Here is an 18,624-nt window from a genome sequence, read left to right on the forward strand (position 1 = left end):
TAATGTATATCAATTAAAATTGTAAAAAAATCGTGACTATCCAAAATGATTTATACTACAGCACTGCACGATATCATCCGAAAGTCCGGCAGCACTGGCAAAGCTTGCGAAGCTGTCGAACACTAGCTGCTTCGAAGAAAAAAATCCGCACGACGCCAAATGTTAGCGGGAAATATTTCTTATTTCCGCTAATGCCAAGTCCTTATTCTTCGCAATGAACTCACAGGTGATGTACCACAATGTGCCCACTCCGCCGGGCAACGTGTCCCTGGCGGCAGCCGCCCCTGACGGCGGTTTGCTGTACGCCGGCGTTCGCTGCATCAACTACATATCCGCTCCTCCGGCAAACGGCGAGCAGCCCCAAGTGGTGACCATGTCGACGCGAATCAACATCCTGGCCCTGGACGTGAGTCCCATGTGGGGCACTGCCAACGGCGGTCCGGCCAAGCCGTTTGCCATTGTCGGCGATGATTTGAGCGTTCAGGTCTGGGACTGCGGATTGGGAGAGGCCGTCATTGGGCACAAGGCCCATCAGCATCAGCACGAGGCGCGGGATGTGCGCGGAGTGCACCACACCACCAACTCTGTGCTGATGAGCTACCTGGCCAACGGCAACATACTGTCCCTTGACGCCAGCGACCTGGTCATCTATTGTGTGGCCTCCAACAGCTACTGCCGTCGCCCCACTTTCATCTCGCCCCGAAACCACCAGCTCACAATGGTGCGTTGCTCCCCCTACAACGACAATCTGTTCGCCGTGGGAACAGCAATGGGAAATGTGCTGGTCTGCGACCTGCGCAAGATGAACATCGTCTACAAGTTTCACGGCCACAAGGCGCCCATCTGCGGTCTGGCCTGGCGGGAGGTACCTGCTCCTCAGGAGGAGCACCTTAACGATCTGACATCGAGGGCTGAGCAATGGCGAAGCCGTAATGGGGGCCAGGAGGAGAAGCCCAAGGCAAAGCCACCACCGCTGACCAAATCAAGGGCAGCCGAGTCCGATGATTTGTTTGACATTTACAATTTTGATCACCTGGAGTGCGAGTTTGGAGCACCTGTGGCTGCGCGACGCCGATCCTCTGAAGATTGCGGCGGTGGATTTGTCGGCCTGGAAAAGCCAGCCGGGGCTGCTGCCCTGGATTTTGTCGAAGCCTGCCAGAGTGTGAAGGCGGATCTATTGGCTAACCGCCAGGAGGAAACCATCCAGCACGTGGAGGTCACTTTGAATGACTGCGAGGCCACGAAGCCCACGGGTCCGTTGAGTGATGCCAGCACCAATAGCAACAAACACGATGCCAGTGAATCCACCGAAGGCAGTCTTGAGGTCATTCAGTACAGCTCTTCCAGTGACGATGCCGTGATCGTCGATGGCGAGGCAGCAAAGCCAAAGAGAGAAGTGCTGCACCACATCTATCACCAGGCTGAGGTGCATGCCTCTGAAACTCCTCAGGCAAAGGCCGAACCCGAGAGCAATCTCCAAAGGGTTCCGGCCATCAGCACCGAGACCATCAGCTCGACCTCCGTAAACAGCACTCGGTTAGACACGCTGCTGGTTTCCATTGATGGGGATGAGGTGATGATGATTTGGAATGCGAATACAGGAGCGCATGCTGGCAAGAACTACAGCAAGAGCAAGGCAGCAGGTGAGTGGCAGCGAAGTACAAACGATAGCGATAATTAAACTATTTATGTTTCTTTCTAGGCAAGCTCAACAACGTCTACTGGCTGAACGACCAGGTCATCGTTTCCCTGAGTCGCCATCAGCTGTTCTTCTGGTCACTAGAGTTTGAACGCAAGATGCTTCGCTACAAGATCAGCAAGGACAAAGCACACAGTTGCCATTTGCAGGACATAGTATCGTTCTCCTGTGACTCCAGCAAGGAGATGATATGGTTGTGCAGGAACAATCGGCAGATTGGAATGATGAATCCCCAGAGTGGCCAAGTGAGTGCCTTCTACGGCACAGTGGCATTCGGAGTTCGAGCGATGGCCGAATGTCCGGATGATATGAACAAGTAAGCTAATATTAAACAACTGAGGAGCCAGAATTAATTAACTTTTCTTTCTCGATCAGAATCGCATTGGGTTGCTCGGACCGCCGCGTGGCCTTCTTTGATATATCAAAGCTCTCGACCAGCTGCCTGCCCATCGATAGCGTCTATGTGACCAGTAATGTCTACTCCCTGGCTTGGAGTCCAAACTGTTTGGAGCTCGCCTTTGGCACCTTCGACGGAACGGTACGCTTTTTATTAATTCGATTTTATTGGAGACTCCAACTAAATACCAAACACATTAACAGGTGGGCATCCTTGATGTGGAGCGCATGAAGGTGAAGACGCACTTACGGACGCCCCACAAGAAGGAAGTCTACTCCCTGGTGTGGCAGGACCACTTCATATACTTCATTGTGAATCGCGTGTTCGGGTTTTTCGACTTGAGCAAATCAAAAACTGGTGAGTATAGATTTTTGCCCTCATCACTTATGTTGCCGAGTGTTGTAGGTTTGGTTTTGGGCATTGCGCTGCCCGTAGCTGATTTTGGTCTGCGTGTCGTTGGTCTGCTGTTTACGGATGTTGGCCAAGTGGATGGTTTCCCTGTGATAGTCCCACGCATTCCATGTTACGTTTATCCAGTTGGCTGGCGATAGATCGTTGGTAACCACCATTTCCGTTTGACACTCGAAATCTTTTTGCTTTGGAGGTTCAACGATGAGATCCTGCAGCTCCTGCTCTATCAACGCATCGTCCAATTTAAAAAGCAGCGCAAGGTTGGCATTGTTGAAGACCACTTTCCTAAAGGCGGCTATGAAGGGCTCAAAGCGTAGCTCTGCGAAACGAGCGTATCTGTGGTCCCGAAAGCCAAAAGTAATATTCACATTTGAGCAAAGTTTTCTTGTCACCTGGGCCGGCAATAGTAGGCCGTTGGTTATGGTCATGGCAAGGGAGCAAAACTCCTTTATGTCCGCCTTGCTCAGGTTGCAAAAATTGCCATCGGTTTGCAGCTCCTTCACGGCATCCATGCGCTCTTCAAAGGAGCAGACCTTAGGCTTCTTTATGCGTTTATTCAAGGCCTGCAGCTCGGCCACTGTAGCCTTGGCCAGGATCATCAGGTCGTCGACCACGAAAGCCTCCACCTGCTCCCTCAGCTTGTTCAACTCAACAATGTGGTTCAGGAAGTTGTTTAGATTGCCCCACACCTGTGAGATGTACACAAAGTGCGGCTAGGAGAGTAAAGAACGTTAGGATGATCCAAACTCGGGGGTAAATTAATCTACTCACAAAGACTAGTTCCGAATCAATGGCGGTGCGCATAGAGAGGGTATCGTTAATCTTAGCCACCACGCAGTCGTACCGCTTCTGCTCCACTTCAATCAGGTATACCGTGCTCTGGTAGTGCTTGCTCAGAGTGGTTAGACAGCGGTGCAGCATAAAGTAGGTCAGCGAGAACTGGTTCAGGCGATCCAGGTGCTCGAGGGGCACGCGGTAGGTCAAGGTCTCGTCCTTCTGATCAATTTGTATGAGGTCATCGAGGGCCGCCTGGCAGATGGACTGCACCTTAACAGCCTTTTCCATGCTGGCTGCAAAGGCAGCTTCAGTGTTCTTCTGGGCCATTTCCAGATCATTGACCACTAAAAAAGGATATAAAATCAATTATTTCGGGATTGGAAAAGCATCTTATCCATAGATTAAGGAATATTTTTAACTTACCACTTCTAACATTCTCCCTATCACCATCGGGACCATCACTGTTGTAGATAACTATGCCCCCCACCGTGGCAGCTAAACGCTGCAGATACTCCAGCCGATGGTATTTCTTCTTTAGGACATAGTTCTGCAGATCACTGCGTCCGATAACGCTGTGCAAAGCCTGAGCCGTCAGCTTGAGCAGCACATGGTTCTTGGGCGAGCCCAGATTGTAGCGGGCCACGATGAAGACCTGCATCTTGGCGAACAGCTGGTCCAATTGCACCTTACTGCAGGTCTCCGGGTACTGAAGAATGTCCTTAATGAGCAGCTGCAGCTCTGTTTCAAACTTTTCATCGTACTGCTTTTTCACATACTCGAGGTCTATGGTTTCTCCTTTCTTCATTACCCATGCCATCTTCATGTTGGCCATGGTGCAATCCTTTGGATTCACATAGCTATCCACAATTGTGTTCACAAAAGAGTCAATGGCACAGGCGGTGGGTTTATTCAGGTCGTATTTGAGCAGACCTCTTCGCTGATCCCTTGCCAGCAGGTGAACCACGAAGACGACGAACTCCTCGTCCACCTTCAGATCCAGCTCCTGGAATCGCTTCATAATGCGATGCCCAACGTTCACCAATGTCCTGTGCCGCGGCATTCTTATAAAATGAACAATTAATTTATTTCAGGACAGAAATCGATGAAAGAAAATGTGTAACGTGACTGACTTGTTAAATTTTTGTCTGCTTGTTAGGTTTTGTTGCCCTTGGTTACCCACTGTAAGTTAAATATTTTGTAGAATTCGAATAAATTAGTCATGCCCTTACTCTTTCAATTTTTCGAGGTACTTAAGCTTTACTCAACTTTTAATTGCTCATTAAAATGGTCTCACGATTACATTTTAAACTAAAATTCAAAGAAAACAATGGGTTTTTATTTGGGTAAATACAAAGAGTTTATTGTCTTTAAATAATATTTAATTAGCTGTTTAGGTTGAGCACAGAATGTAAAGCATGTACAAATAAACCAAAAAGAACTACGTAATCTGGTTTAAATTTCTATTTAATTGTTAAACGATACCTTATGTGCAGAAGGCCACTGCCAATAGAAAATACATGTTATCTAAAAACCTTGTCTAAAAGAATTAAAGTAAATAAAACTTTCAAATTGACCACTCTTCCTTGATATTTTCAGAGCCCACAGTTGTAAACTGCATCTCTCGACCCAGTTACCTCAGCGTCCGTGGATCCTTCCTTTTTGTGGGCACCGACGATGGTCTACTGCAGCTCCATGAGCGAGATTCGGGAATGGACAAGTCCTGGACTCCATTTATCCGCCAGTCAGCTTTGCTTGCTCGTTATGTGACCGATATTGCCTGGTGCCCGTTGGACAGCAATAAGTTTGCAGTGGCGGGCAACGATAAGTCCGTATATGTGATGGAGTTCCAGCCTGCGGAGCGCAACTGGAGAACGCTGCACACTTTCACTGCAAATGCGGAGAAGGCCTCGATTACCTCGCTGAAGTGGAGCCATACCCAGAAGCATCTGCTGCTCACCTTCCACATCGAGGGAAAGGTTTGCCTGTGGAACTGCAACGAGCCGGAGAAACCACCACTAACCATCACCTACCACTGCCCCATGTGGTGTGGAATGTTTTTGCCCACCAACGAGAATATAATTATGTGCTCGGGAAAAGCGCTCTCTGTGGAGCTAATCGACATCAAAGCCGGTGATGAGAAGAGCATCTGCCCCAAAGTGGATGCCCTGCTGAACGTTAAGTGGGCTAGCAAATCCTTGACGCAGCCCTATGCTCCTGTTCTCACAGCGGCTGACAAGAAGCGTCAGCGTCGCGAGCAGCGTAAAGTGACGGCTAAACAACAAAATGAGACAGTCAAGCAGGAAGAGAAGAAAATCCAGGAATCGGTCGCGCCAGTTAACAATAACTCTGTTAAGAATATACCAGCGAATGAGACTCCTGTAGAGGACATGCTGGGAGCTCTCAGCTTGGACAACAAGTCCCAGAAAATAAACCCAAAGGAGTGCCCAAAGTGCAAGGAACTGGAAGCTAGGCAGCCACCCGACAGTTTCCTCACAGTAGGTCTGCAGTTAGATGTTTTGAACTAAAAGTAATACCCTTTATATCAACAGCATAGCCGCACCTGTCTCTACCTCACCCAGAAGGAGCTCAACAAGAGCGCCCTGGAGAAGTTGGCCATTGTTCTTACCGAAGACGCGGCCAAGATCGATAAGTCAGTGCTGATGTCAAAGCTTTTCAGTACCAAGGTGATGGCTAAGGAGCTCATTGCAACAGAGTGTACGTAAAATACATATAATTTGACCTAAATTACAATTGATTATAACGATAAATGAAATATTTCAGTAACAAACCTGAAGCATTCGAACACGAAGGACATAGCTCCTCTTTGTCTGGCCATATCTACGTTCAAGTTGCGCGAGGAGCTAGAGCAGCATATGGCCAACAAGACCCTAACCGAATGGCATCTCTCGGTGGCCCCCTCAGTGTCTTTTACGTAAGCTCTAAACCCTATATTTCCAAAGTGGCTTGTCTTTAATCATGTTGTATTTCAGGCTTTGGCAGGACTGCTGCCGCGCCTATGCCAAGCAGATGGAGGAAAAGGGCTTCATCATGCACGCAGCTACGTATCTCTTTAGCCTGGGAATGCAGTCGGAAGCCATTAATCTGTTTCTGACCAACGAGTACTTCAAAGAGGCCCTGGCTCATGCCCGCATCTGCCTGCCAGCCACGGATCCCTTGATCAAAACCATAATTAACAAGTGGCTCGAGCATCTTGAGGGGACGGGTAACTTTGCAGCGGCAGCCCTGATGTAAGTAGAACCACTAACATTTTAATTGAAAGTAGTAGACTAATGTAAATCCTTTACAGATGCGTTCTGGACAACGAAATGCTGCGCGGTTACTCTTATTTAAGGAAGTTCCGCAACTGCACTCCCGAAATCGCTGAACTGATGGACCAAATCAAACGCATCGGCCAGCTGGGCGGAGTGCTGGATGGTTGTGCCCCCCTTGAGCCGATTCACAATGGCTCTACTGCCGAGCATTAGGCCTTAATTTATCTTGGTTTAAGCATAGTTTTAGCTGAAACAGGCTGTATTAGTGTACTCGTTTGAAATCGCCCCGAAACAATCATGAAGCTATAATCTATTAGCTAGGCATTTACAAGTTTTGATTTAGTTGAACTACTTTTCATACTTAGATAGCCAGAGACTGAGTGGAATTGAAATCGATTTATGTTGCCCTTGGTATACTGTTAATTTAATTTAATTTACCCTGAAGAATGGAGGAAAACACAATATATATATCAACGGCACAATAGCTAGTAAAGAAACACACACACAAATTGAATTTTGAATAAACGAAAAACGAGAGAAAAAGAAACCACAGGCGGGCTTTAATTAGAACAGGCAGCCGAGACCATTTGTTATCAGGCCTAAAAGCTGGCCCAAACAAAAACTATGACCGTTAGGCCTCATTTTCGTCTGGGCTTTGGCATCCAATTATGCAAATGGCCGGGTTCCCCAGCCAGCCGACAGCATCATTGCCGTCAGTTAGAAATTAAGTTTTAATTGTTGGAACAAGAGTCAGGGCGAGTGAACTTGCTGCACAGCAGTAGCAGCAGCATCAGCAGCAGCAGCGGCGAAAACAAACGAAACCGACACAGAAATGTAAATCAACAAACGACAGGCCAGAGCAGAGCTACAGAGCTTGGCTCGAAACTCTAAGCTGCTCTTCAGTTGCCAAACAGACGTCGTGGCCGCCGCAGCAAAACGCAGAGTCGTTCGGCGCACCAAGTTCGTTTCCTCAGTCTTTCGTATTTAACTACGAATTTCACTTTTAACTGTTGGCGAGCGCGCCAAGCTGAAGCGTACCGTTATCGCGGCACGTTACGGAGTGAGTGACCCACACATATCGACCATTCTCACGTTCGTCAACTTTGACCTGACCTGGTGCTGGTGGCCCAACCGTTGTACAATTAAATAACAATCAAAGTATATAATTGCGTACGAGCACATTTCGCTTTTCTGATGAGACAAAAACGAGTTCTCTTGGCTATATTTAATTTGTGCGCGCAGTAAAAGTGGCAAGAACCACTAGGTGATGTTGTTTGTGGTGTGTGTATAGCTTTATGTGCCCCATTAAAGTCGTCGGGCGACGCAATTTGCATGAGCGACAGCTTCGAATCTTTTCAACAATTTATACCATACGAAATGACTCAACGCTAAACAATTTGTGGGGCCCGCGTGTGTGAGTGCGTCGCTGAGAAAATAAAAATTTCTGCCTGCTTGACTGATAATTTCTACGATCCGCGCGCTTATTGTTCATTTAGTTTTTTTTGGTATTTCTGGTGCCTGTTGTAACTGCTTGGAATGGATGAATCGGATCGTTGGCAATAATAATCATAATGCAGAGTGAAAGGTACATTTTACATCGCATCGATACATATGCCATATATAATAGCTGATTGCATTTTGAAACGCACAGCATAACGGCCACGCATTTGGATTGGCCTTTTCATTTCGATTCCATTTCGATTTACACCGACTTCATAATAACAATTTGCATAACTTTGCCGCCTGCATTGTTGTTTATTCATGCATTCGCATTCACTGCTATCCATTGTTGCACTTATGCTATTGAACTCGCAGTATATCTGCACAGTTAACAATAGCGAAATTAAATTAATTTAGTTGTTCGAGGAGCTGGGAGGAGCACAATGCAAAATATTTTGAAATGTTGCTCGCATTTTTTCGGTCACATTGGGCTCACAGAGATTATGTTATGTATGCATGTTGGATCTGCATAATTTCGTAATCCTCGCCGCATGGGTGTGGCAGTCATTCAAGGGCGCTGTGAAATCTCTTGCCACCTTTTCCCGGCGCTGAGTGCTAATAAATAGCCGACGAACCCCGGCGAAAACCCGTTTCAAAAGGAAAAAAAAAAAGGTCAGCTCTGCCCCCGAAAAACCGGACAGCCCAGCAAGAATGAGTTTGTCCAGCTAATTAGCAATAAAACAAACTTGGCTTGCAATTCTTTCCGGCCAGCAAAGAAAGCCAAAAACCAGAACCGCATCGTCAGTGGGACAGGAAAGAGCTGGAGATCCATGGTCTATACTTGCAACGTTGGCGGAATGTCAATGGGGCAAGTCACCACCACCCCGACACTTTAAGGTGCGCATATCCGGTGCGTCGCTCCTTCTTTGGAGTGCCAGACCAACCCATGGATCCGCACGCCTCCAGGTGGATCTCATCATCATAATCATAAACATCGCAACCCATGATGAGCTTGATGAGCCCGGCGCACCTGCGTGCTGACGACATTGAGTCGACAAGTTCGTCGCCTCTATTTTGATGACGGTGTCTATTATGGGCGGATTACCGTATCCGACTAAGCGGATAACTGGGCTCTGGAGTCTCTGAGTGATGTGTTGGCGAGGCATCTCAATTGTTTACACTCCACAACACGATTCCGTGGGCCAGCCAATGGGATAATTGGTCGGGTTTTTTTCATTACAAGTGCCCACCGAATCGACTCTTTCCGATGGTTTGAAATAAATCTGTAAATTACTTTCCATTTGTTAATTGCCTCGCATTTCCTAGCATGAATCAGTTTCACTTTTCATTTCATTTTTGTATTTTTATTTCTCGGCGTTGGGTTTTGTTTGAACAAGTTTACTAACAAGTTTATTATAAACATTTTTATTTTAATAAACTTATAAAAATAATTTAAACCACTGAAGATTTTGGGAAATGTACTCCAGGCCTTTTCATGATAGATCTATTATTTGTTGATGAGATATAGCCAGGAATACTTTTTAATATAATTTTCCGGAAATTTGTCCTGTCTGTGGAATAAGATTTTGAGCTTTTGGAAGAAATTAATGCTTCTTTGATTCCTTTTTATTTCACATCATTATTTTTTTTAATGACAGCACTTAAGTAAGCCATATTAAATAACTTAAACTTATGTTTTATTTAACAGAGAATTAATATATCAAAGTATCGTCTGAGTATTGATTAAATTTTATTTATTGTAAGGATCATATCCATTATATCATTATTAGTTAAGCGACTTATTTGCATATTTCCTATGCATCAACTCTTGTTTTCGTTTGCAAATGAGTGAAAACCTCAAACTTGGCAGCGGAGTGTAATTGATTAATGATTTGGTTACTGCCGCTAAGTTTGCAAATTCATTTGTCATGACATAAGGTGGCTCGTAACTAGCAATTGGTAAACAGTTTCAGTTGGCATTTAGACAGAAGCTTCCTCTTAGCACGCGACACCATTTGTATCGGGTCAAATATTTGCTCGAGGCAAGCAGACAAAAGACTTGGACAACGAACTGGCCGTGTAGAAAAGTGAAAATCTTCTAAATTATATGGCACAGGCCGTTAGCCGACTGACTGAGAGTGCTGGCTTGGCCTTTTTTTATATCTCAACTTGTATGTATTTGAGTAGCAGCCGAAACAAGTTCGTTGCCTAAGTCTTTTGTTCCGAGTGTCGAACTGGACTCATCTCATCTCGAAATTCTCATTTCAGCACCAACCTAGCATGACACGGCTCAATTGGGCCGCTTAACGCTTTCATTCAACCCACAAGCGGTCTGGACTCGAAACCCATTCGAACATAAACCAAGAACTAGTACACATAGCATCGCATCACTGGCCTCCGCCTCATCCTCATCCTCCTTCCCCAAGTTCCCCATTAAAAGGGGAACCAAGGCCATCAACCACCCTCCCCGGCAGCATAATTTCTCTCGAAAAAACCGCACTTCGCACATATCTTCCACAACAACCGCAACCGAATAACACGAATAATGAATTATCAGAAGGCCAGTGAAAAGCAGTCGCCGTCCTCATTGAAGAAGCGACCGCCGGGCGGCAACGGCAATAGCATACAAAACTTTTGGAACGAACGCATTATGGAGCGCTTCATAAAGGCGAATCTATTCATTATCTGCTGCGTGGTGGCGGTTCTTTTGCTGGTAAGTAACTTCGGGTGATATCACCATATCGTTACCATCTATATAAATCTATCTTTCTACCGTTTATATGTCTGTCTATCTGTCCGTTACCGTTATCAGTGTGAAAACATTTCTGCCCCATTAAGTGAAAATGAAATGAAATCGTTTTTTGCGCAAATGTAAAAATTTCATCTGTGCTTTTTTCTTGCTGACCAAGTTGACAGGCAAGTCGGGGTGGGGAAGCTCATTAATTGATTGATGGATGGTTGCGAAGCACAGTTGTCTCCGGTTTTTCTGTTATTTTTTTTCTTGCTCATCACATCTGTACATCTCGAAGTGCCATCGCCTGATTTATGTTTTCGCTTTTCTTCTACGAATCTCGGCTAATTTCCATTCCGATTTGCATTTGCATTTCCCCGCAGATCGTCTATCTGGGGGCCTTCTCGTGCGAGGTCTCTTGGATACTGGAGGCCCACGGCGAACTGCCCTTCGCCGCCTACACGCTGTGCTCGCTCTACTTTGTCATGTTCGTGGCCACCACGATCCTCATCCACGGCCTGGTCAGCGGTCTCTGCTGGCCCCTGTTCGCCTGGTCGGGCATCATCGGCCTGCTCTCGATCCCCGAGCTGGTCTTTGTCATGATCATGACCACCCAGCACTGGGTAAGTTTAGTATACGACTAAGATTTACTACATTTTTATTGTTCATTTCTTATATAACATTCTTTTAATGATAGCATCAAGGTTAAGAAATTAGAATGTTTTAAATACTTTATGTATCTTTCAGAATTCGCTTAACTATGTATAACCAAGTATTTTATTTGTCGTTAAACGAACTTTTTTTTCTTTGTAGTCCAGAGTAAACATTTCATTTTTAATGATTTTCTTTGACTTGCATAACAATTTTAGGATGATACATTATACAAAAACATCATTTATCTATAGTTTGCTTTAAACGAAATGATACACGGTTGTTTTCTTGTCCGCATTTTAAACTATTTAAACTAAAAGTCGGTTTTAAACGCAATATGTTCAAAATATTTCGATGTGTAAAACTGACTTTTAATTTAACATGCGATGTAAATTTAATTTTAGTCTTCAAATCAATTAAAATTACATTTGATTACCCCCCAAAGGTGGACCAATCTTCATTTTTGAATAAAATTAGTTATGTAGGGCTTTCAGAGTTCCCAAATCTAGGATAATATTTTAATTGGATTCCTTTCCAGGGACTCCAATCGGTGCATGGACTGACCGAGCTGACCTCATACCTGATTCGCCTAATCATCAACTGCTTTGCGCTGATCTGCGTGATTCCCACGGGCATCCGGTGGCGTCGGGAAACTCAGGTGCTGAGCCAGCTGCAGGGCTTGGCCACCAGACTCTCCCTGCAAACGCCCGCACCCAGTGTCCCCATGACCAAGGCGGACTCCCGGCGTTCCAGCCAGCGGCTGAGTGGATTCGAGAACGCCGGCTACCAGCTGTGCGATGAAACAGGCTCCAAGATACCATTGGGTCCGGGAATGGGACTGGGTCTGAACAACCAAGGTGGCGGCAGTCAGGCGTTTGGCTCCCAGAATGAGTTCAATGCCAGCATGTTTGCTCCGGCCTTGGCCCAGCAATACAACAACGGCACCCTGATGCAGCGAGGTGGGGCAGGTGGAGCAAATGGTGGCCATCGCGCTCAGTCTTTGATGGATCTGCGCTGCACTCTCCCCGGAATGTACAATCCGCGACATGTGCTCGACACGGAGGACAAGAACGCCAAGTACTTCAACATTACCATCGATGATTTGAAGAATAATCTGCAGGATTCGCATCGACCCTCGCCGCCTTCGCTGATTGGCTCTACCAGCAACGATCCCATATACTGTTCCATCGAACCCAAACAGTTGACGCCGCCACCCGCTAAGCAGAGGAGCCACCATCGTTCACGCGGAACTCACAAGCAGCCGCCAACGGGCAAACTTTCCCGGAATTGCGTGTCCCTGGAGAACCTGGACGGGATCAGCAAGGTGCAGAATGACTTGACCGCTTACGGGAACAATCTTCTCCAGAACTACACGCAGCAACAGCAGTACTACCTGGCCATGTTGCTGCACCAGCAGCAGCAACAGCAACAGTTGCATCACCAACAGTCTGGAGGCATCTACCGCCGGCCATCCAACTGCAGTTCCACGGGAGGATTCGTCGGCACCGTGCTGGCACAACCGATGCAGCGACGCGGCTCCACCCACAGCCAGCAGATGCAGTATTACGGTGGCTTCGGCTATGCCAACTACGCCAATCCGTACATCACGGCCAACAGCAAGCTTTCGTTGGGCAACGAATCCGACGACTACCGGAAGTACCGCGATGTGGCTCTTTGAGTCCATCCGCGTTCCAGATCCCAATCGATCATCAGTCAGCGCTTAGGTTACACTCACTAGTTGTAGGACATGCTCGACATAGAATGAGATTCCTCGGAATAACGACCAAAGAGCCACAAACTAACTCAGTTTCAGTTCGTAGACTAACGTTACACTGGGAGAATCTTGTACGACGTTTATACGCAGGTTCTATTTGTTAGGTAAAGCTAAAATAGGTCTGCAAATATTTGGTTATTTCCAAAATCAATAATCTCACAAATATGTGTTACTTTAAATAACACGCCTCATTGGCAAATAAAAAATGTTCTTAATAAGAGACTCCACTGCAAAAATAGTGGGGTATAATTTGATCAGCAAACAAACATCAAATTGTGGAAAAATCACATATAGAACTTTTCTCAAAGAGAAATAGATAATTTTTTGACAAAAATTTATAGCAGGCGTATAAACCAAGTAATAGAGCAACTGGTCAAATTAACGTGACTTGCTCACAGCGAATCCCCAAGTTTAGTTCTAAGAATCGACCACACATCGACATTGACATTCATTGTTTATTATAGTTACTAAGAATACGGATAACAATACTCTGATCGACAGTCTAACCATCCACAGATCAAAAACTGTAAATATATTTAATAAAAGGCATTCATGTTTTTACTCGAAATCGAGCAGATCGGCCAAAGGATTATCGCTGGATTTAGAGGGAATGATTGTAGTTGCTGTTGAAGCTTTACTGGTAGGTGCTTTGGGCGCAGCCTTGGCCAATGGTTTGGTTCGTTTGCTTGTACTGCCCTTGGACGTCGAGCCCCCTCCGAAAAGGTCATCATCATCATCGTCGTCGCTGAAGAGGTTTTTGCTTGTCTTTACCGGCAACTTCTTGACAGGAGCAGTCTTGACTGACACCTCTGGTTCTTCGTCATCGCTGCTGAAAAGGGAAGTCACCGCCGGCTTGGTGGGCTGCTTAGTCCTGTTGCTATCTGGGACACTGGCCACAGATGCTGGCACAGCTGCACTGGCAAACAAATCATCATCATCATCACTGTCATCAAACAGTTTTGGTGCAGCTTGTGGCTTGGGCTTAACTTGGGCCTTTGGGAGTTTGGGAGGAGCAGGTGCCACTTTGGCAGAAATCTCCTTGCTTTCTGCTGTAGCGGCAGCAGCGTTCCGAGCAACAGGAGCCGCCACTGTTTTGACTGGACTAAATAGCGAATCATCTTCATCTGAGCTGTCCAGAAAAGAGTTGCCTAACTTGGTCGGTCCCGATGTCTTCTCAAACTGGCGCCGATCTGTTGGTGGCTCTTTGGAAACTGTTTGTGTAAAGGAGGGCGGCTCCTTTTCAGCTGACCTCTTATTTTCAAACGGAGTGAATAGAAGATCATCTTCATCAGGACTATCCAAAAACGATCGATATGACTTGGGGGGATCAGATCCCTGTTTGCCTCCAATTGTCGCTACAGAAGAAACTTCATGTGTTGCAACAGAATTAAAGAAGGAATCATCTTCGTCAGGGCTGTCCAAGAATGATCCACCGTATTTAGACGGAGGTGGCTTTTCCAGCTGCGGCTGGAGATCTGGCGGCGTATTAAGGGTGGGAAATGCTGGGGCAGAAAACAACTTTTCAGCTTTCACTGACTGAGGAAGGGGAGCCTTGGCGGATGTAGCCTCAAAAGGTTTTTTATCTGATATTTCGTTCTGAATCGAATTCGAAGAAGTTAGGCCTTGCTCAGAGTCCAGCAAGCTTTTTGCGTAATTTTCCTTTCTGCCCCTACGGGTTGAGGGTCGTCTTTTGGCAGGTCCTCGAGCGCGAGATTTGTTCACATGCTGCAGGCCACCCTCTGCTGAAGGTATAACGTTCTCATTGGAACTCGGTGTGGGTTCATTAATCTGGGCTGTGCTTGAAGGTTCCTCTCTTTCTGAACTCGATGACTCTTGTTTCCTCAGTGCTTTTGGTAGGCCTCCAGAGCCAGGAAGCAAGGCCTGCACATTTATATTGATGTTAGGCATTTTTAGTTTCTTTACTGGCGAAGTGGGACTGGGTAGCTTAGGACCCTTACTACGATCCGGCTCATCAGCTGGAGGTGGTTCATCGAAACTAAACTGCTTGGCAGCTGGCTGCACAACTCCTGCTCTTGCTGTTTCACTAAAGTCATCGTAGAAAATTGTGTGTATTCGGGTTGTGGTTGCTGCTACTTCCTCCTTTTGAGCATTAGCTGGCTTCTGTGATTCTTCACCTTCATGATTGTCATCTTCTGGCGGGATATCACTAAACAAACATATGGTGCCGTAGTCGGATGATGAAGAAGGTTGATCTCCAGGCGTCACTGGCGATGGCTTGGTCGCACTTGGAATTGTAGGCAAGGCGGGTTCAAAGAAGTCATGCTCGCTGTCGAAGATTTTCGATGCACTTAAGCTGCTGAGACCGCTACTACCAAGCGTTTGGAAAAACTCGCTGTCATCCGGCGGTTCGTCGGAAAAGAGATTCGAGTAATTCTGCATGATTTGCTGTGCAGCAGCCAGATCAGCAGGCTTCCTTGGGGTGGAAATCTCTTTTGGTGACTTGTTAGTGGCATCGGCCACCATTGTAATAATGGGATCTTGATTGCTTTCATCATCATCTGGTGGCGGACTTTCGGAAACGGGTACATGTTCTTGAGGTTTGCTTAGCACATCGGGCAAAACCTCAACCTTTTCATCGATGGTTGTGATTTCGTCTACTTTGTTCTGTGGCAGTTTCTGTGGTAACTCTTCTGGCTTGATCTCACTCACCAACTGGGGCTTAGCTGGTATTTTAATTTCATTAGTTACTGTAGCACCTACTGAATTATCCTTAGTCTTGGATGCACTCAAGAATGAATCATCATCGCTAAAATCTTCATTAAACAAATCAGTTGGTTTAGTAGAAGGCTTGGGTAGATTGACTGGGGCTATATTTTCCTTCGCCTCCAAAGTATTTTGTTCAGTTGGTTTAATAAATTCTTTAGTTTCGCTAGCACTGTTTGGTTTAACCTTAATATTTGAAGGGCTTAGGAATGAATCATCATCGCTAAAATCTTCATTGAACAAATCTGTTGATTTCGGAATAATAGGTTCCGCTAAAACATTCTTAACCGGTCTCGATTTTTCCCGTTCGGATTTCTCTTCTACAATTTCTATAGGGGGAGGTGAATCTCTAAGAATGGGTACAGATGAAATTACTCCTATTTCTTGTGGCTGGTTTTCCTTAATTTCGTTTTTCAAAGATTCCTCTTCAATCTCAATTTGTTTCCTTTCTGTTCCTAATGCAACGCCAGTACTATCACTAGTAATTAAACTCTTAGCCTTTGGTGTTCCAAATAAATCATCATCATCGAATAGGCTTTTCTTTTGGGCTATTGGAGCCTCGACCTTTTTGTACGATGAAATATCTGGAGGCGAATCCTCGACCTTTTTCTCTTGCGAAAAATCTGGAGGCATCTCCTTGCTTGTTTCTTTGGTCTTTCTGGAGCCAAACAAATCAGTGACATCATCTTGGTCATCGTCTTCGAATAATCTAGTCTTCCCAGCTACTTTTTCAGAGAGCTTATTCGGCTGTGCCGTTGGTTTTATAAATATATCATCAATATCCAAATCATCATCATCAAATAGAGACGATGTTGGTTTTGAGAGCAATTTTTGTTCTAGTGGCTTTGTTTTGGGTTTAAAGGAGTTCAAGAAGTCATCGTCCTCCAAATCATCATCAAAGAGCGATTTCGTTTTTGTTGTCTTAGAAGGTTTTTCCTTTGGCAAAGCACTCGTTGTAGGAGAATTATCAAAGAGGGATTTGGTTTGATCGTTACGTTTTGGAATAGCACCCGATGAATTACCGTTATTATTAAAAAGAGGCTCTGCCTTTGGAGTTGGACTCAATGGGGGACTGTCGTCAAACAGATTTACACGTTTCGACACTGATTGCTCAACAATCTGTTTTGGTGCCTCAGGCTTTGCGTTTGGTTTCAAAGATTCCTTTTCTTTTGGTGGTTCCTTTACTGGAATCGTTGAAGCGGGTTCAACGGTCTTGCTGCCCGTCTTGGTCTGGACTTTGTCAACGATTTCGGACATGAACGATTTGAACTGATCGTCGTTGAAAAGATTTACAGGCATGCGCTTAGTTTGACTTGGCTTGACCTCAGTTTCCTTCGTAGTTTGTGTGGAAACAGCTTCGTCGAAAAGCCTTGGTGGCTGTTGGGCGGGACTACTGCTACTGGAGCTAAGCGATGCCGTAGACGCTATTGGCAAGCGACTAGAAGGATTCCTAAAAGCTGGCGAAGATGTAGGCGAGGATGACGTGGACGGCGGATCATCGCTAGGCGGCGATTGCCGTAGGGCTGCAAACAAATCCCTCTCATGTGGATTTCTTTGACTACTTATGATGGGACGCGGTTGTGTTCTGATGGCAGGTTCTGCGATCTGGACAGCAGGTTTAGCTACTGGCGACACAATTGCCGGTTCCCTGGCAAACGAGGCTAGTGAGGAGGAGTCCGATAGATGAGGCTCTTCTGGTTTGTTCGCTGGCTTTGTGATTTTCACCGGTACAGATTCTCTCTCATCTGATGAACTGGAGGAGAATTCCTCTGACCTTTCATCCTCACTATTTTCCTTACTGTCATACAGTCCAGCGTATTTGTGTTCCTCCCATTCCTTTGTGCCAATTACATAGGGCAGGGGAATAGCATCGTATGGGTTCTTTGCCCGGAATACGGTTCTGTGGAAAGGAGAGTTGGTAAGGAATAGAAAAAGTTTAATAAACCCACTTACGTTGAGTGCACAGGTGCATCCTCGTCATCCGAATCGGGCACTTCTATGGTCACCGGCTCAAAGTTCTTGCGGAACATTCGTAGGTTGTTTTCCAGAAACTCCTTGGACATTTCCTCCGAAGTCTTAGGTGGCGGCTCGGGCTGCAAGAAGATATAGATTTGTAAGAACAATCCATAGGAAAACATAATCGTCAATTGCACCTTCTTCTTTTCCTCTGGCATGGCCAAATCGGCGTCATCCACCTCCTCCACCCGATACTCCACAAACTGATTGCCAAATTGCAGCGATCGTAGGCTGTTAGTGGCATTGTTCAAGGATATATCCACTTGCCTAACACTCGTCTCGAAGTCCCTTAGATTGCGACTGGTTTTCTCGCCCCTCTCCTGCAGATTCTGTTGGAAACATTTTATCAAACTGAATTGTTGATAAAGAGATTCGTCATATGCAATCGAACCTGGGAAATCCGCTTCATCAGCTCCAGGAGAGCGCAATCACCCGCAAAGTTCCAATCCGGAGCTTGGGCTATAATCTGCTCCACATCCGCACTTATATCCATTATCAGTCGACTGCAAATCCGCTTTTTAAAAAATTAATAACAATGAAAAAACAAACAAAATGCAAACTTAGTGATCACACCCAATTAGCGATGTGCAATAGTAAATCACCTGTTACTTGCCTTGCAGTTAGAATTTAGTTCCGCCGATATGGACAAACTGGTGTTATTTCGGTAAATACAATCGTTAATTTTTATAATTTTATTTTTAAAACAGAACTATTAAGAAATTTTGTTTTAAT

At 45.7% G+C, this 18,624-nt stretch overlaps 4 protein-coding genes across 6 annotated transcripts; 2 read left to right on the forward strand and 2 right to left on the reverse strand.

The window, feature by feature from the left end:
- The first annotated feature begins 112 nt into the window (after positions 1-112).
- On the forward strand, positions 113-7,103 carry rig (rigor mortis). Its single transcript, XM_017074563.4, has 9 exons — positions 113-1,643; positions 1,703-2,015; positions 2,075-2,237; positions 2,300-2,453; positions 4,881-5,779; positions 5,834-5,999; positions 6,066-6,216; positions 6,275-6,532; positions 6,592-7,103. Exons 1-9 carry the CDS (start codon positions 215-217, stop codon positions 6,767-6,769), a joined length of 3,711 nt encoding a protein of 1,236 aa, XP_016930052.3. The 5' UTR covers positions 113-214; the 3' UTR covers positions 6,770-7,103.
- Positions 2,453-4,408, reverse strand: LOC108009864 (cilia- and flagella-associated protein 206). The gene is made up of 3 exons (XM_017074564.4): positions 3,708-4,408; positions 3,279-3,628; positions 2,453-3,220 (listed from the first exon to the last, which is right to left on the reverse strand). The coding sequence occupies exons 1-3, from the start codon at positions 4,342-4,344 to the stop codon at positions 2,477-2,479; spliced, it is 1,731 nt and encodes a 576-aa protein (XP_016930053.3). The 5' UTR covers positions 4,345-4,408; the 3' UTR covers positions 2,453-2,476.
- Positions 7,104-7,448: 345 nt separating the features above from the next.
- On the forward strand, positions 7,449-13,720 carry Rcd6 (Reduction in Cnn dots 6). Of its 3 annotated transcripts, none has more exons than XM_070995178.1 (4): positions 7,449-8,141; positions 10,265-10,709; positions 11,111-11,350; positions 11,917-13,720. In XM_070995178.1, exons 2-4 carry the CDS (start codon positions 10,542-10,544, stop codon positions 13,054-13,056), a joined length of 1,548 nt encoding a protein of 515 aa, XP_070851279.1. In that variant the 5' UTR covers positions 7,449-8,141; positions 10,265-10,541; the 3' UTR covers positions 13,057-13,720. The 3 variants fall into 3 exon arrangements, with proteins under 3 accessions (XP_070851279.1, XP_065719893.2, XP_065719894.2); XM_065863821.2 differs by having other exon boundaries at positions 10,554-10,709; XM_065863822.2 differs by having other exon boundaries at positions 7,450-7,616; positions 10,554-10,709.
- Positions 13,590-18,476, reverse strand: FAM21 (Family with sequence similarity 21). Its single transcript, XM_017074482.4, has 4 exons — positions 18,284-18,476; positions 18,030-18,221; positions 17,830-17,969; positions 13,590-17,776 (listed from the first exon to the last, which is right to left on the reverse strand). Exons 1-4 carry the CDS (start codon positions 18,383-18,385, stop codon positions 13,711-13,713), a joined length of 4,500 nt encoding a protein of 1,499 aa, XP_016929971.3. The 5' UTR covers positions 18,386-18,476; the 3' UTR covers positions 13,590-13,710.
- Positions 18,477-18,624: the final 148 nt, after the last annotated feature.

This window comes from Drosophila suzukii, chromosome 2R, assembly GCF_043229965.1.
Source record: "Drosophila suzukii chromosome 2R, CBGP_Dsuzu_IsoJpt1.0, whole genome shotgun sequence".
NCBI classification, from domain to species: Eukaryota; Metazoa; Arthropoda; class Insecta; order Diptera; family Drosophilidae; genus Drosophila; species Drosophila suzukii.

What these genes read in the sequence shown, in the direction of transcription:
- rig (XM_017074563.4), top strand. Translation starts at nt 215, where the DNA reads ATGAACTCACAGGTGATGTACCACAATGTGCCCACTCCGCCGGGCAAC. An exon ending in GCCCCCTCAGTGTCTTTTAC is followed by an intron (nt 6,217 to 6,274) that starts GTAAGCTCTAAA and finishes GTTGTATTTCAG; the next exon opens with GCTTTGGCAGGACTGCTGCC. An exon ending in TTTGCAGCGGCAGCCCTGAT is followed by an intron (nt 6,533 to 6,591) that starts GTAAGTAGAACC and finishes AATCCTTTACAG; the next exon opens with ATGCGTTCTGGACAACGAAA.
- LOC108009864 (XM_017074564.4), bottom strand. Translation starts at nt 4,344, where the DNA reads ATGCCGCGGCACAGGACATTGGTGAACGTTGGGCATCGCATTATGAAG. An exon ending in TAGGGAGAATGTTAGAAGTG is followed by an intron (nt 3,629 to 3,707) that starts GTAAGTTAAAAA and finishes ATCCTTTTTTAG; the next exon opens with TGGTCAATGATCTGGAAATG. An exon ending in TTGATTCGGAACTAGTCTTT is followed by an intron (nt 3,221 to 3,278) that starts GTGAGTAGATTA and finishes TTACTCTCCTAG; the next exon opens with CCGCACTTTGTGTACATCTC.
- Rcd6 (XM_070995178.1), top strand. Translation starts at nt 10,542, where the DNA reads ATGAATTATCAGAAGGCCAGTGAAAAGCAGTCGCCGTCCTCATTGAAG. An exon ending in TGGTGGCGGTTCTTTTGCTG is followed by an intron (nt 10,710 to 11,110) that starts GTAAGTAACTTC and finishes ATTTCCCCGCAG; the next exon opens with ATCGTCTATCTGGGGGCCTT. An exon ending in TCATGACCACCCAGCACTGG is followed by an intron (nt 11,351 to 11,916) that starts GTAAGTTTAGTA and finishes ATTCCTTTCCAG; the next exon opens with GGACTCCAATCGGTGCATGG.
- FAM21 (XM_017074482.4), bottom strand. Translation starts at nt 18,385, where the DNA reads ATGGATATAAGTGCGGATGTGGAGCAGATTATAGCCCAAGCTCCGGAT. An exon ending in TGATGAAGCGGATTTCCCAG is followed by an intron (nt 18,222 to 18,283) that starts GTTCGATTGCAT and finishes TGTTTCCAACAG; the next exon opens with AATCTGCAGGAGAGGGGCGA. An exon ending in TGCCAGAGGAAAAGAAGAAG is followed by an intron (nt 17,970 to 18,029) that starts GTGCAATTGACG and finishes ATCTTCTTGCAG; the next exon opens with CCCGAGCCGCCACCTAAGAC.